At 42.8% G+C, this 17,854-nt stretch overlaps 1 protein-coding gene across 1 annotated transcript in view; it reads right to left on the bottom strand.

Moving 5' to 3' along the window:
- The window catches only part of LOC308679275 (arf-GAP with Rho-GAP domain, ANK repeat and PH domain-containing protein 2-like), a gene marked incomplete at both ends in the record, with an annotated part of 89,261 nt that overhangs the window by 19,751 nt on the left and 51,656 nt on the right, over window positions 1-17,854 (bottom strand). The window contains 5 exons of the mRNA XM_081346881.1: window positions 1,565-1,633; window positions 5,485-5,632; window positions 8,493-8,598; window positions 9,992-10,204; window positions 12,952-13,115. Of these exons, the coding sequence (XP_081203007.1) occupies window positions 1,565-1,633; window positions 5,485-5,632; window positions 8,493-8,598; window positions 9,992-10,204; window positions 12,952-13,115 (700 nt within the window). The remainder of the gene's footprint in view (window positions 1-1,564; window positions 1,634-5,484; window positions 5,633-8,492; window positions 8,599-9,991; window positions 10,205-12,951; window positions 13,116-17,854) is intronic.

Here is a 17,854-nt window from a genome sequence, read left to right as displayed (position 1 = left end):
CTTTGCAACCAATTTCTTTTGATTCCTGTACAAACAAATCATAATAAAAAGACCACGGCAAAGTCTATCCTTTTTGAATCTTTTGAAGGTTTTAAGCAGAGGCAAGCTTGAAGTGATTCTGGTTTAAGATTTGGGAAAAGAAGCAGATGTGCCGAGGAAAACTGGCTCTGCCTAGGGCAGGGGTAGGCAACCTCGGCTCTTTTATGACTCATGGACCTCAACTCCCAGAATTCCTGAGCCAGCCATGCTGAGGGGAAAGGGAGAGGTTTCCATGCTTAGCCATGCTGGCTCAGGAATTCTGGGAGTTGAAGTTCATGAGTCATAAAAGAGCCAAGGTTGCCTACCCCTGGCCTAGGGGAAAAGGATTTATTTATTTTTTTCGTTTCTTTTATTTCAAATTTGTAATATGATCTAGTAGTCTCTCCTCGGTCATCAGCCCGTTTTAGACTCCTGATAAACAAGCTCTGGAAATGTATTTATTTATTTTCGAATCTTTCTGGCTGCAGGCAAACAGGGAGAGAGGCTGAATTAGGAAGGCCATTTCAACACACACTGGTCAAGATTTTGCTGCCCTGTCTTCCTCCTATTCCACCCCTACACCCACCCCTAAAAGAGGGTCACTGCAACTTGGTAAGTTTTAGAAAAGCAGGAAAAGGTCCTCTTCAAAGTCTACATTTTTGCCTTCTCTTTCTACTCTAGCACTGATGGTGTTAGTTGGGTAACGAAATGGCTATTCTATTCTATTCTATTCTATTCTATTCTATTCTATTCTATTCTATTCTATTCTACTCTACTCTACTCTACTCTACTCTACTCTATTCTATTCTATTCTATTCTATTCTATTCTATTCTATTCTATTCTATTCTATTCTATTCTATTCTATTCTATCCTATCCTATACTATCCTATACTATCCTATACTATCCTATCCTATTCTATTCTATATTCCAATATCTATTCTATTCTATTCTATTCCTTTCCATTCCATTCCATTCTCTCTTATTCTATTCTAATCTATTCCATGTTCTATTCTATTCTAATCTATTCTATTCTATTCTATTCTATTCTATTCTATTCTATTCTATTCTATTCTATTCTATTCTATTCTATTCTATTCTATTCTATTCTATGCTATGCTATGCTATGCTATGCTATGCTATGCTATGCTATGCTACTCTACTCTATATCATATATTCTATTCTATTCTATTCTATTCTATTCTATTCTATTCTATTCTATTCTATTCTATTCTATTCTATTCTATTCTATTCTATTCTATTCTATTTCATGGTCTATTCTGTTGTGTTCTGTTCTATTCTATTCTATTCTATTCTATTTTATTCTATTCTATTCTATGCTATGCTATGCTATGCTATGCTATGCTATGCTATGCTATGCTATGCTATGCTATGCTATGCCATGCTATGCTATGCTATTCTACTCTATATCATATCTTCTATTCTATTCAATGCTATGCTATGCTATGCTATTCCATTCTATTCCAATCTACTCTACTCTACTCCATTCCATTCTAGACACAAGTGAAGGAACCTTCCTTACATACTTGCGTGTCTTTCCATTTAGTGATAAAGCTGTTCTCAATGTCCATTTGCTTCACTTGATCTTGCTGAATCTGTGTAAAAACAACAACAATTTAATGAAGTGAGTTGCCCAAGGATCTTTTTTTGAACAAAGAAAAAGGCATCAATTCTATTCTTGCATCCACTGTTCACAGTCCAGGCTAATAAAGGGAGATGTCCATCTCCCAAAATGGTTTTTCAGTAATATAATAAAGAGCAAACACAATCAAATTCTTCTGTAAAACAAATTTATTCCACCCCTGTATTACTGAATTCTTTGTTTAGTCAAATCATTTGATCTATTCAGTCCAGTATTGTTGCAAACATTATTTCTTTCATTAATATATTTTTTTAAAAAAACTAGTATTTACCAACACAATAAACCTACAGAGACTGTTCTATCTTAGGCAACCTTCCAAGTCTTTGTATCAAAGAAGCAAGATGAAACCAACAAGGTCACAAGTTGCCTACTTGAAAATAAGGTGGGATTCTTGTGTTGTAGAACCTCACGCTTTCTTCCAATTAACTGTTATATTCACATGCTTTGAATTAAATGTTTTCAGTCTAGACTGCAAGTGTGCTAATCTTAATTTAAGGAAACTTAAAAAGGACCTTCAGACTTTAAGCTTTTAAATAGAAGTTTGAACTAACTTAAGATGAAATGCCACCATCTCAGCTGCTAAACCTGGAAGCGAAAGCTCTCCAGCCTAAAACCTGGGAGATCATTTCTAGAATCAGAAATGATTGACAATTATCTATCTATCTATCTATCTATCTATCTATCTATCTATCTATCTATCTATCTATCTATCTATCTATCTTATTATGCACTTGAGTTTTATTGATCCACTCTTTTCACATTTCGGCTTCTATACACTAATCTCTACATTACCACATTTGTGTGACCTGCCAAAGTACGTAGTAAAATTGGGTTATGTTACTGGCCATTTTACATTTACAACTAGATATTTCAGGACTGGCTTTCCTGGACAGTTTTATGGCTGCTTTTGAGGTTTCCATTATGGTTTTTATGTTTTCTAGCAGTCACACATCAAGGCGGCCCGTTGCAAGACAAGCGGAAATTAGCAAATTTTACAAGCAATAAACAGGCAGTTCAAACTGCGCCGTGAAACAAAATGGAGGAGCTGCAGAACCCCCCCCCCAAAAAAAAGGGTTGATTTAAAAAAAAAAGAGTTACAGGCAGTCCTCAAATTACAACCGTTCGTTTAGTAACCGTTCAAAGTGACAACAGTGGAAAAAGCGACATGACTGGTTTTTCACACTTGCGACCATTACAGAATCCTCCTAGTCATGTGATTAAAATCTGAATTTTAATGGCAACTAACTTACATTTATGATGGTCACAGCGTCCCAGGATCACGAGATCCCCTTTTGCGAAGTCCATGGGGAAGCTAAATTCACTTAACAACCGTGTTTCTAATTTAACAACTTGCGGTGATACAAAGTGAACTTGCTTAACATCTGTCTCGCTTAACAACAGAAAGTTGGGACTCAGTTGTGTTCATAAGTTAAGGACTACCTATACTTAAGAAAACGGAAAGTGGGTTTGCTCTGGCCATTGCTACTTTTCCATTTTAACAGTATTTTATATTTGTATGAAAACATTTCTATGAAATATGAAATATTTCCATTTTAATGCTAGTTTATATTTCTGTGAAAACATTTCTATGAGATATGAAATATTTCCATTTTAACACTATTTGATATTTCTGTGAAAACATTTCTAGGAAATATGAAATATTTCCATTTTAACACTAGTTTATATTTCTGTGAAAACATTTCTATGAGATATGAAATATTTCCATTTTAACACTATTTGATATTTCTGTGAAAACATTTCTATGAGATATGAAATATTTCCATTTTAACACTATTTGTTATTTCTGTGAAAACATTTCTAGGAAATATGAAATATTTCCATTTTAACACTAGTTTATATTTCTGTGAAAACATTTTTATGAAATATGAAATATTTCCATTTTAACACCATTTTATATTTCTATGAAAACATTTGTATGAGATATGAAATATTTCAATTTTAACGCCATTTTATATTTCTATGAAATATAAAGTAGGAATGCAAAACACAAATAGAAAACTGAATTATCAGCTTTCTGACAACGGTAGGAAAAAGAGGTTTCTCTGTGGAAATTAAAAATCTGGAGTCAGGGCAGCAGCTTTTTCAGCTAACACATTTTCTTAAAATGCATAAGCTTTTGTGAGCTGTAACCCATCAGCCGCTCAACCGATCTCAGATTTAAAATTGGGGAAAAGGGGAGAAGCGTGAGGAGAATGGAGAAGGCCCACGAGAAGAGGACCGACACAATATTAATTAACAATTGCAAGGTCTTAAAAAAAACACGTTTTCTGTGTGGTGGGATCTTTTGAGGTGGGTGGTGTTTGATATGGGTGAGTTCCTTTTTTCCCCAAAAAATGGTTGCAATGGCTACTATATATTATTATGTAAAAGTGAAAAGTCGAAGTCGTATGTTATTATCTCAAGAGCAATGTGTTTTATTAGGGCCGCTGGCTTCCCCTTCCTTTTCCCCCAGCCCACTTCAAATTAAAATTCAGTTGAACTCCTACATACATTCGACCACTTTTTGCATCTGATAAAGTGAGCTGCGGTTCAAGATAAAACCGTGTTGCTAGTAGCCTTCTTTTGAGACATTATATATATATATATATATATATATATATGTAAATTACTAACAAAGAATTAAGGGAGACTGAAATGCATTTCTAACTTATTAGTTTTCATCAGTCAGCCATACCCTTCTGAGATTCGAACCTGGGCTGATTGCACATTAGGCAGTTGTATTTACCTCTTGAGCCACAGGATCTCTCTCGCTTTGTTAGCTTTCTGCAAAGGGAGATATGTGTCAAATACTTAACTATTTAGATTACCTTGCTACCTTGCCCCCATGTTTCCGATTAAACTTTTAAATTACTGTGTACCTTGTTAGCAGGTAAGCGTGTTCAAAGAAATTGCAGAGTTTTCTATATGTAGGTACATGACAGTTATGTGATCCTACAAGAACACACAATCAAACAGAAAGGGAGGGAGGGAGGGAGGGAGGAAGGAAGGAAGGGAGGGGAAGGAAGGAAGGAGATGGTGGGAAGGAAGGAAGGAAGGAAGGAAGGAAGGAAGGAAGGAAGGAAGGAAGGAAGGAGATAGGAGGGGAGGAGGAAGGAGAGAACGGAAGGAGGGAGAGGGAGGGAGGGAGGGGAAAGGAAGGGAGGGAGGGAGGAAGGAAAAGAGACAGAGAGAGAGAGAGAGAGAGAGAGAGATACAGAAGAGAAGGACAAAATGCTGGTATATTTCCAAGGAGACCACCAGCCTGCATTGCATCACTGCTATTTCTCCTGGGTTACTCCTTTCAGAAAACGGGCGCTCTCTGACTGAGCAAGCCGACCATGCCAACTCCCTTGGGTGTATATAGTGGCCGCAAGCATTTCGTAAGCATGCCTATTGTGCTGGTGGAAAAAAAAAACCCCGCACGCTCCTGGACCTCCTAAACAAGCCGCTTCTACGGGGATGACACCAGGGACGTAACAACACCTTGAGCATCCGAAAAACACACAGCGTTAGCCTTCGCCCGGTTCCAGCGGCTCCTGAGCGCTTTCCCATACGGTAGGTTTCATGGAAACCAGTGGGAGTCCCAGCCGAAGGCAGCGCGTTCAACAAAATCCTGGCTTATCTTTAGAACCGTTGAGAGATTACAGAGCAAACATCTTACCAGGCTTGATTAAAAACAACAACAACAACAACAACAACAACAAAACACCTTCCCGAGCAAAGACACGAAGCAGCCTTTGAAGCTTTCATCCCGTTTGCCGAATTGTACACCCACCCACCCCCATTGATACGCAGAGTACTCACATCAAAAAGCTGCACGTAATTTATAATTAAGTCCTCCACCACATCCACTTCCTCGCTCGTCTGTCCTTTGGTCTGAAACAAGCAGGAGGACAAAGCCATCGCCAGATGGTGAGGGTCCATCAGGTTGATTTCTGAACATTTCTGCACCCTGTGGATCAAGTGAAGGAATCCATTTTTTAAAAAAAATAAAAAATAAAAAAAAAATAGCAGGCATCGATAGGCACAGAGGGGGCCGCAGGTTGCCTTTTCCGACAACCGAGCTCAGCCCAAAGAGACGTTCTCGATAAATTGATAATGTAGGCGTTATCTTTTCCTAGCTCGTTAACTGATGTTCCCCGTGATCCTCTTTCGACACAATCCTTGTCTTCTACTAGTCAGGAAGATGCCTTGGAGAAAATGCTCTTCATGGATGAGAACATGATAGAGAATGAGGATCAAAGCAAAAAAAAAATCTATTTAGGCCAGTAAGCTAAACTTGCAAGTAGAACTTATAATTCTGACCTTAGAAAAAAGATGAATGGAATGGAATGGTGTAGAGTAGAGTAGAGTAGAGTAGAGTAGAGTAGAGTGGAGTGGAGTGGAGTGGAGTGGAGTGGAGTGGAGTGGAGTGGAGTGGAGTGGAGTGGAGTGGAGTGGAGTGAGTAGAATGGAATAGAATGGCATAGAGTAGAGTACAGTAGAAAATAGAATAGAATAGAATAGAATAGAATAGAATAGAATAGAATAGAATAGAATAGAATAGAATAGAATAGAATAGAATAGAATAGAATAGAATAGAATAGAATAGAATAGAATAGAATGGAATGGAATGGAATGGAATGGAATGGAATGGAATGGAATGGAATGGAATGGAGTAGAGTAGAGTGGAGTGGAGTGGAGTGGAGTGGAGTGGAGTGGAGTGGAGTGGAAAAGAACGGAACGGAACGGAACAGAACAGAACAGAACAGAATAACAGAGTTGGAAGGGACCTTAGAAGTCTTCTAGTCCAACCCCCTGCTCAGGCAGGAAACCCTATACCATTACAGACAAATGGCTGTCCAGTCTCTTCTTAAAAACTTTCCAGTGTTGAAGCATTCACCACTTCTGGAGGCAGGTTGTTCCACTGATTAATTGTTCTCACTGTCAGAAAGTTTCTCCTTAGTTCTAGGTTGTTTCTCTCTTTGGTTAGTTTCCATCCGTTGCTTCTTGTCCTGCCTTGAGGCGCTTTGGAGAATAGCTTGGCTCCCTCTTCTTTATGACCATCCCTTAGAGTTTGGAACACATGCAACTCAAGATCAAAGTTATAATTCACACATGTAACCTGGCCTCTGAGTTTCTGAAGATCTCCTTAGGCTACCCGGGATTTGGCTGGCCTGTTTTTTTTCAACTTTGTCTTTACATTCCAAAGTGTTAGAAACTTGTTTTTCAAAAGGCAAACCCAGAATAAATGGCTCTCGTAACCCTTTGAAAGGACAGTTTTAAAGACAGAAAGCAGGCCGTTAGAACAATATACAAGTCTGTTCCTTAATTCCAGGCAAACCCAGAATATATTACAGGTCAAAAAAAATTCCCCTGGGGCAGCTTTTTAATTTTTCTCAATAACTATTCTTGAAGACTGCAACTTTAGGACCAAGCTAGGTTCTGACCCCTTTGAGCTGAAAACACTTTTTTTAAAAAAAAAAATTGGTGGGCAATAATTGTGTAAGTTGCAGCAGACCCTTACAAGAAAATAACGAACTGTATAAATAACTGTATAAATAAAGACGCCACTTTATGATATATATATTTTTTACATAGATTTTTTCCTGACAGTGAGGGCAATTAATCAGTGGAACTGTTGTGATTCAGGGTCAGCCTGTGGGTTCGGCAGTTGGGTCGGACGACTCAGAGGAGGAGGAGGGGTTGTTGAAGAGCTTGCTGATGATGGCCTTGAGGCTCCGCAGAGCCCTCAGCCAGGCCCCTCCCACCTGGTCACAACGGAGACCCAGCTGTGTGAGCCTGACAGCGTGGATGAAGATGACCCACAGCTGGCCCTGTTCAAGGACGCCCGACGCAGGAGGCAGTCAATCAGGAGTAAACAGAGGAAGGCAATGGGGCTCCTCGGAAGGAGGCAGAGAGAAGCCACGCCCTGAACTGTATTTAAGGGGGAATGCGTGGGAGGGCTGGTTTGCTGAAGGCAACCGCTTGAAAAGCTCCTGTTTCTTGGTTCGTGTCTTGTTCTATTTGTTTTTGTAGCAATAAATTTGGCAGGCGTAATTCCAGCCTCTTGCCTTCTTGTAAAAGGGGTTGTCCCTGCCTTTTCTGCAGGGCCGGTAGCAGGCTGGTACAGAACAGGAACTAATAAACTAACGGAATAATGGAAGGGACCTTGGAGGTCTTCTAGTCCAATCCCTTGCTCTGATCTTGGAAACAACTCTCTGATCTGTTGTTCTGTGTGTTGTGATTTCAGCTCGGAAACCCTGCAACTCTGACCATTGGACTGTCTGACAAACTTGATTTGGTGTTCAGAGACCTCGGATTGTATTTTGGCTTCTCTTTTGAAACTGCTCAGGCAAGCTCGTATTTCCACAGACTCGGTTAGATTTGGGATGTACGTTTCTTCCCTTGCTACCTACATGGCCTTGAGTAAATTACTCTTCTAATCTAACTGTATGTGAAACTACTGGCAGCCAGAGGCTGCTGAAGGTGTCTGTGTGTCTTGCTTTGTTCTGGGGCTTGCCAGAAAAGTGGGAGCATTTGAGGGAAAATTGGAGCAAATCAAGGGCGGTTTGAACTGTCAGTTGATTGTTTTGCCTCTGTGCTGTGCCCTGGATCATCGCAATGCCTTTCTAAAAGAAGGCAAATGACCAGCTGTCTGCAAGGAATATAAATCCTTCCATTCACCACCTCCCGGTCAGAGCTGAAGAAACTTCTTGGATGAGAAGCGAAACGTCTTGAAAGAAAAACAAGGAAGTCCAGTTGCCTCCTGAAAAAGCACCTTTGGGACAACCCTGACCTGGATGATGGAGATTCTCCACAGATACACTGACCTGTACAGGTGTTCCATTAATGCTGCCAGAGTTGCTTTGTTGATGGGTGGAAGTGTGCGAATAAAGCTGCTGTATTTTCGCACCCTTTCTTTGTCATCCAGTGTATCTGAGGGAGAAGAAGGGGGGGAGCGTAGAAATTAAATTGCCTGGGATTAACAACCACGCGGTCCAAAAGACAAAAGGAATCAAGCTGTCCCATCAGCAGCACCGAGTCGCTGGCAAAAGGTCACTTAGCCAATCAGCCTCTCCTTCATTGGCACAATGTAAACACGGGTGGTCCTCGCCTTATGACCAGAACTGAGCCCAAAGTTTCTGCTGCCGTTAAGCGAGACAATTGTGAAGTGAATTTTGCTCCATTTTACAATAATAATAACAACAACAATAATAATAACAATGGAAGGGAACTTGGAAGTCATCTAGTCCAATCACCTGCTCAGGCAGGAAACCCTACACCATTTCAGACAAATGGCTGTCCAGTCTCTTCTTAAAAACGTCCAGTGTTGGAGCATTCATAGCTTTTGGAGGCAGGTTGGATGGAAACTAACCAAGGAGAGAAGCAGCCTAGAACTAAGGAGAAATTTCCTGACAGTTAGAACAATCAAGAGCCTTGGTGGCGCAGTGGGCTAATGCCTCCTTAAGTAACACCAGCTGCCTGCAATTAGTGCAGGTTCGAGTCCCACCAGGCTCAAGGTTGACTCAGCCTTCCATCCTTCCGAGGTAGGTAAAATGAGGACCCAGATTGTTGGGGGCAATTAAGCTGACTTTGTAATAATGCCGCTTGGGGGTGTGTGAAAGCCCTAATAAGCAGGCATATACATAGAATGAAGGCTACTGCTAAGCTTGTAAGCCGCCCTGAGTCTTCGGAGAAGGGCAGAATATAAATGGAATTAAAATAAAATAAATAAATAAAATCAACAGTGGAACGGCTTGCCTTCAGAAGTAGTGGGTGCTCCATCACTGGAGGCTTTTAAGAAAGGATTGGACAACCATTTGTCTGAAATGGTATAGAGCACGGGTCCCCAATTCTCGGTTCATGGACCACTACCAGGCCGTGGCATGCTAGCAATTGGTCCACACAAACAAGCAAAGCCCCATCCGTGGGATGCAGACAGCACACAAAACCATGTACTCTTCGATCCATGGAAAAACCTCTCTCTACAGAACCGGTTCCTGGTGCCCAAAAGGTTGGGGACCTCTGCTCTAAATCAAGGGTCTCCAACCCCCAGTCTGTAGGCCAGTACCAGGCCGCGGCATGCCTGCAACTGGTCCACATAAACAAGCAAAGCCCGATCCACGGGATGCAGGCAGCACACAAAACCACGCACCCTACGGTCCATGGAAAAACCTCTCTCCGTGGAACCAGTCCCTGGTGCTCAAAAGGTTGGTGACCTCTGGTATAGGTCTTCTGCTCAAAGACCTCTGAGGTCTCTTCCACCTCGGCTTCTGTCCTACCTTAGGCACAGTAGATAGGGTTTCAGAGCTATCCCACAATGCATTACCTAATGCTGAGATCCAAAAGGGATAAAGTTCTTTGGTCAGTAGCGCATCGTCTATTTCAGAAAGGAAACATTTTAGGGTATCAGTAACATCTTCCAGACGGTTCTTCCCAGTCCTCAGCTTAACACTTCTGGCATCTTTTTTGAAACATTCCAAAAGCTCCCTGACGCATGAAGGATCTCCATTCTTCAGGTAGATATGTTTGCTTCCCAAACCTTAAATAAGAAAAAAAAGAAGTTATCAGCCAAATACACACACACAAAAAAAAACAACGATGTCAAAGAAACAAGATGCTTCATGCCATCATATATGGAACCACCTTGTATAATGGCATGTAGAGCATCTTGTTTATACTTCATCGCAGAAAATGTCGCAAAGGTGTTTTGTTTTTTTTCCAGGAAGCAACTGGACTTTCTGGTTTTTCTTTGAAGACGTTTCGCTTCTTCGATTTCAGACTGAATGGTGCGGAATGGCAAGGTTTTTATTCTTTGCAGTCACCTGGTCGTTAGTGCTCTTGCTGAGAGTCGTTGAGGCCATGTGAATGGTTTATCTGTGCCCTCAGGCTCTCCTGAATAGTGAAAATGGGTTGTGGAGCCTTCTTGGAACTGCTGAAAGGACTGTGTTGTAGACTGGAGACATCCATCTCCGTCCTCTTGCGTTGAGAGGGCCGATCAGGTGGCCTTGAGGACACAGATTAAACCCCCCCAAGTGGCCTCAAGGACTCTCTAAAAGAAGGCAAATGACCAGCTGTCTGCAAGGAATATAAATCCTTCCACTGGGCACAACAAATTGGTTGTTAAGTGAACCTAACTTCCCCATTGATTTTGCTCATCGGAAAGTCACAAAAAGGGACCACATGAACTCGGGATACTGCAAACAGTCAGTTGCCAAGTGTCTGGATTTTGACCACGTGACCACGGGGATCATGCAATGCACAGAAGGATGAAAAACAGTCATAAGACACTTTTTTTTCAGTGCAGCTGCAACTTCAAACAGTCACTAACTGAACTGTTGTAAGTCAAGGACTTCCTGTCCTGCACAAGGCATCATCGCTGTGCAGTTAGTTATTCCCTCTAATACAAATAAAAGAAATTCTCTCAGGTTCTCTAAGATGCTCTAATTTTAATTTTCCAGCCCTATTGCCCTCATAATGAGATATGGTGGTACTGTCAATGCTCCTAACATCGGATGTTTTTGCGTTGACAGCGGACGGAGTTGTAGCCATTTTCTTCCTTTCGCTTTTAGAGTAAGATGATGCTGGGAGGGGGGGATGTGAATGAGAGTCCAGCTAGACATAACAACACTAAACGTAGTGTGAGAATCAAGGTTACTGAGCCCAGAGCTGATAAAGAATTGGCGGGCTGGAGTGCTGGAGAGGAAGCCCCATGCTTCAAGCTAATTGGGGAATGTGATTTATGACTGTAAATTGGAGGAGGGAATTGTGCTTTGATACTATGCGCTCAGGGGAGGGGAATTCACTTTTTGGCTTCGCTTATGTAAGTGCTGATATTATGCTACTCGAATAAAAGATCTTTTAAGGTAAACAATGCCTCAAAGTTCTTTTGAAGAGTTTTATCTGTCGGTACCATGACAGGCACCTTGATACTCAACTGCTTGGAAACTCATCAAATTTGGTACACAACGCATTTTGGTACAAAAAAATTTGTCTCAGTACTCATTGTTTGTTTGGTACTCAATGCACAAGCTAGAACTTGATGATGTCAGCTGCCTTGTGACTCACTACATCAGGGGTCTCCAAACCTGGCCCTTTTATGACTTGTGGTCTTCAACTCCCAGAATTCCTCAGCCAGGCACACTGGCTGAGGAATCCTGGGAGTTGAAGTCCTCAAGTCATAAAAGGCCCAAATTTGAAGACCCCCCTGCACTACATTATTCCTCATGGGGAAAATTTGTTTGGTACTCATCACTTTTGGCACTCATTGTGCTTCCTGGAAGCAACTAACAATGAAACGAAATGAACCTTTATTGTCAAAGTACAACTATGCGTACATTGAGATTAGCTGAGCCTCCCTTTGTGCTCCTACCCCCCAACACACAGTGACAACAAACCCTCCATCTTACTACACCATGTGAACCAACAACACCACACACCGGCCTCCCAAGTCAATTCTGCATAAAATTCACAAAAGTTCACAAAAGTTATTTCTCATTCAAAAGCCTAACAGCCCATGGATAGAAGCTGTTTTCCAGCCTGTTGGTGCAGCTGGATATACTCCTATATCTCCTACCCGATGGTAGGAGAGTAAAGAGATACCGGCCAGGCTGTGAGTCATCCCTGAGAATTTTCCTCACTCTTCCAAGGCAACGAGCCCTGGCGAGGTCATCCAGTGGTGGCAGGAGACAGCCCACAATGTCTTGTGCTGTACTCACCACCCTCTGTAAGACTTTCCTGTCCGCAGCTGTCAGACCAGCATACCAAACCACAATACCATACGAGAGGACGCTCTCTATAGTAGACCGGTAAAAGAGGGTCATTAGCTGTTGTTCTACCCTGTTCTTCCGCAAGACCCTGAGAAAGTGAAGCCTCTGTTGGGCCTTTCTAGCCACCTGGGTTGTGTTAACTTTCCAGGTCAGATCTTCACAGAGGTAGACCCCCAGAAATTTAAAGGAGGAAACTCTCTCCACACAGTCCTCCCCGATGTAAAGTGGGGCAGGTTCCTTCTTTATTCTCTAAAAGTCTAGCACCATCTCTTTCATCTTGCCGATGTTCAGGTGCAAGTTGTTGTTACTACACCATATGGATAACAAGGTAGTACTGTACATGTTCCATGCTCAGCACAACAACTTCAAACTGAGCTTTACAGCAAACGCCGCTCAAAGTGTAGTCTTTATACAGATCACAGCTCAAGCCCACGTATTGTAATCTGAGGGCGATGCTTCTTAAGTACTCTATCTGTCTCCAATTTTCAGGAATCTGAACAAACGCAACCTCTCCACTTACCGTACTGCGTAACAAATGCGATACAGCTGTTCACTATAATTGGCACGTCATTTTTGCTCAGCTGCTGATCTTCTAACATGTTGCCATCTGTACCAGCTGCTTTTTCAATTGCGCTACGCCAGATTGTGAAATCCAACTTGGTGTGGCCGCGGATGTATAATGTTCTGCAAAAAAAAGAAAAAAAGTTTGAGGAAAGACGTCGAAAAGGGTAAAGAGAGAGAGAGAGAGAGAGTGTGTGTGTGTGTGTGTGTGTGTGTGTGTGAGAGAGAGAGAGAGAGAGGTGAAAATGCTGTCTCTTTATGTTCTGTTCCAGCCTACTACCGGCCCTGCAGAAATGTCAGGGACAACCCCTTTTCAAAAGTCAATAGGCTGAACAGTAAGCCAGCCAAATTTATTTACACAAAGGAAACGAAACAGATCCAAAACAGAGCAAAACAAAATAGAAACCACGACTAAATCAGAAGCTGTTCAAACGGTTGCCTTCAGCAACCAGCACCTCCCACACATTCCCCTTTTAAACACAGTTTCGAGGCGTGGCTTCTCTTTGCCTCCTCCCGAGGTGCCTCATTGCCTTCCTTTGTTTACTCCTGCTTGTCTGCCTCCTGCTTCGGGTGTCCTTGAACAAAGCCAGCTGTGAATCGTCTTCGTCCAAGATGTCAGGCTCACACCGCTAGGTCTGAGGAGGAACCAGATGGGAGGGGCCTGGCTGAGAGCTCTGTGATGCCTCAGAACTTTCCTCTGCAGGCTCTCCAATCCCCTCCTCCTCCTCCTCCTCCTCCTCAGAACTGTCCGGTTCAGCTGCCGAACCCACAGGCTGACACTGAATCACAACACTTTAAATGAAAAGCCATGGCAAGGACCAATCACCCAAATGATGCAACTGCAAAGCAAGTTCAGGAGACCACAGCTGGCTGTTGCAGAGAGCAGATATTCCATTCAAGAAAGGCACACCTTGTCTGAGTAAGAAGTTGAGAAAAGTCAGGCTTGGCTCATGCTTGGATGAGATAGGCAGCCAAAAATCTCAGTGCTGTAGAACAGAGGTCCCCAACCTTTAGAACACCAGGGACCGGTTTCATTGGAGAGAGGTTTTTCCACGGACCAGAGGGGGCGTGGTTTTATGTGCTGCCTGCATCCCATGGATGGGGCTTTGCTTGTTTGTGTGGACCAGTTGTTGGCATGCCGCAGCCCGGTACTGGGGACCCCTGCTGTAGAATGTAGCAGGAATGTGGAAGACCCTTGTGAGGAATTAATGAGATATTTTGATTTCTTCTACATATTAAGAAAAAGCTTAGACTGTCGGACTGTTTAGAGATCATTCTGAGTTGACTTCCTTGTTTTTCATCTCATTGGCTGAAGGAAAAAAAGGAGGAATGTCCACATAGCTTCCAAGCTTTTCTAGCTGTAAAAGTCTGACTTTCAAGTCATTTTGCCAGCCACTCAAGGTTTGATAAACCTCCAGGTGGCCTCAACGACACTAAAAGAAGACAAAGGACCAGCTATCTGCAAGGAGTATAAATCCTCCCATTCCCCACCATCCAGTCAGAGCTGAAGAAGCTTCTTGGATGAGAAGCAAAACATCTTCAAAGGAAAAACAAGAAAGTCCAGTTGCCTCCTGAGAAAGCACCTTTGGGACAATTGTGACCTGGATGACTGAGAATCTCCATAGACAATCCTTTTCCTCCACCTCTGCTCTGCAAACTCTGTTCCCGTGTGGCAGTGATGATATTACCTAGCTTGTTAATAAAATATCCTTTTCCTTCTCCTCCTTTGCTTCCTCCTCCTTCTCCTCCTCCTCCCTGTCCTCTTCCTTCTCCTCTCCTCAAACCTCACTCCCTTCTAACACTGAGGATGTTACCCAGTGGTGGGATTCAGCCGGTTTGCATCAGTTCAGCAGAACCAGTGGCTAAATTTGGCTGAGTTCAGAGAACCAGCTGAATGAACACTGCTTCCAGAAGTCCGTTCTAGGCCTGGAAGGCCTAGAAGAGGCCTCCCAGGCCTAGAATGGCCCACCAGAGGTACATGGATGCCACTTCCGGTAGTCCGTTCTAGGCCTCAGGGGCCTGGGGGAGACCTCCCAGGCCTAGAACGGCCCGCCGGTAGTGCATGGATGCCACTTCTGGAAGTCCGTTCTAGGCCTCGGAGGCCCAGGCCTGCATCCAATAAGAGAACCGGTTGTTCAGGTATTTGAATCCCACCACTGATGTTCCCTAAATGGGTAATGAAACGTCTGCAAGAAAACCACCAAACTCGGGGAGCACCAGGGACCCGTCATTTCAATCCTATGAGCTAGATATATTGTCTTCTCTCGATTCCACTTGGAACAGACCAAACTAGCTAGAATGCAGCCAGGTGCAGTCTGATGCGGTACACACACGTCCATTTGAAAAGGCGAAGGGATTAAAGCCCTGTGCAAAATATATTTTCTCTGCTCAGCTGAGTTTTTCAGTCAATATTTATACAGCATTAGCTAAGGAGCGGGTGCTGTTGAACTCCATCACGTTTTATTTGGCTGATATATTTTTTTTAAAAAAGAAAAATAACTAAGAGCAAAAGCTGCTTTCCCCTCCTGATGCATCTATTGCTTCTTGTTCATGGGCAATTTATCACTTGCAAAGTCCTTATGGGTTCTGTCGGACATTCTACCCTATCATGTAAATAGTCCCTATAAAATAAAGAAATGCGGTTTTATTAAAGCCAGTCTCCCTTGGACCTTTCCAAATGCAGCTAAGCCTGCGCGTAAAACTCAGGCAACATTTTATTTCCTAAGAGAAGAGCAACACCTAACAATGATTTTTGCCAAACCGTATCACGTTCATTTTTCTACTGTACCAATCTAGAATAAATGCCACTGAAAAACTAAATGCCACGAATTAATCTTAATCCTTTAATCTTAATCCAAAGAAGAAGGAGAAGAAGCTCAGAGGCCAGGTTACATGTGTGAATTATAAATTTGATCTTGAGTTGCATGATAATAGTGTTCCAAACTCTAAGGGATGGTCATAAAGAAGAGGGAGCCAAGCTCTTCTCCAAAGCACCCAAAGGCAGGACAAGAAGCAACGGATGGAAACTAACCAAAGAGAGAAACAACCTGGAACTAAGGAGAAACTTCCTGACTGTGAGAACAATTAACCAGCGGAACGACCTGCCTCCAGAAGCTGTGAATGCTCCAACACTGAAAGTTTTTAAGAAGAGAATGGACAGCCATTTGTCTGATATGGTATAGGGTTTCCTGCCTGAGCAGGGGGTTGGACTAGAAGACCTCCAAGGTCCCTTCCATCATCATCATCATCATCATCATCATTATTATTATAAACCTTTTATTCATAAAACATGAAACTCAGTCAACTGAACACTCAAATTGACTGGCACTAAGGGCTGACACGGGCTGCTGCCAGCATCATCCTAGGTATCAACCAGGTATCTCCTTAAAATGTAAGATGTTCCGAGTAGCGCAGTTTTTTGTACCTTTGCTGGAGTTATTGCAGGAAGCTGCAATTTCTTGAGGTATTTTGCAAAGTTATTATTATTATTATTATTATTATTATTGTTGTTGTTGTTGTTGTTGTTGTTGTTGTTGTTGTGAGAAAAAAGACCCTAGGAACAGCAGATTTACTCGAAATCTCTGCACATGAGCAGGATATGTGAGAAGTGATGCCTACTTTTTCATATGTGTTTACGTCTTCCCAAGACCATATCTAAACAGACATAGGTGTGCAGTAGCATGCATCTTTTCCAGGACACCTTAAACAATAAACCACCATTAGATGGCTGTAATGAACAGGATACGGTTGATCTCCCAAAGGTAACTAGAATGGGACTTGTCCCAGAGGTGCTTTTTCAGGAGGCAACTGGACTTTCTGGTTTTTCTTTGAAGATGTTTCGCTTCTCATCCAAGAAGCTTCTTCGGTTCGGACCGAATGGTGGGGAATGGAAGGATTTATACACCTTGCAGAAAGCTGGTTGTTTTAGAGAGTCTGTTGTGATTCAGGGTCAGCCTGTGGGTTCGGCATTTGGGTCGGATGATTCAGAGGAGGAGGGGGGTGTTGGAGAGGTTGCTGAGGGGGTTGGAGAGCTTGCTGATGAGAGCCCTCAGCCAGGCCCCTTCCACCTGGTCACGACGCAGACCCAGCTGTGTGATCCTGACAGCATGGCTGAAGATGACCCACAGCTGGCCCTGTTCAAGGACGCCCGACACAGGAGGCAGTCAATCAGGAATAAACAGAGGAAGGCAATGGGGCACCTCGGAAGGAGGCAGAGAGAAGCCACGCCCTGAACTGTATAAAAGGGGAATGCGTGGGAGGGCTGGTTTGCTGAAGGCAACTGCTTGAATAGCTCCTGTTTCATGGTTCGTGTTGCTCTCTTTGCTCTGTTTATGTTTTTATGTTAATAAATTTGGCAGGCTTAGTTCCAGCCTCTTGCCTTCTTGTAAAAGGGGTTGTCCCTGCCTTATCTGCAGGGCCGGTAGCAGGCTGGTACAGAACAGAGTCGTTGAGGCCACTTGGAGGTTGTCTGTGTCCTCAGGGTCAACTGAGTGGTGCAAATGGGCGTGGAGCCTTCTTGGAACTGCTGAAAGGCCTGTGTTGTAGACTGGAGATAGATGATGTTGTATCCCTTCCCCTCTGTGTCAAAACTGAACAGCCCTCTCTCAACAGAGGGGGAGGGATACAACATCATCTATCTCCAGTCTACAACACAGCCCTTTCAGCAGTTCCAAGAAGGCTCCCCACAGCCCCTGAATTTCTGATGGGAAAGCCGTGAAGTATAGAATTAGAATGACAGCTGCAAAAAAAGGTTCTGCTCTTTGAAAACAGTCGGTCAAATTTTACACTACCACAGGTTAAAATGCAGAGAATCTGCCTAATTTGGGGGTCAGTTGTGGCCGTAAGTTGAGGACAACCTGGAA

This window comes from Vipera berus, assembly GCF_964194415.1.
Source record: "Vipera berus genome assembly, contig: HAP1_SCAFFOLD_117, whole genome shotgun sequence".
Lineage (NCBI taxonomy): Eukaryota > Metazoa > Chordata > Lepidosauria > Squamata > Viperidae > Vipera > Vipera berus.
The sequence above is the reverse complement of the archived record's forward strand: the minus strand, read 5'-3'. Positions and strand labels throughout refer to the sequence as shown.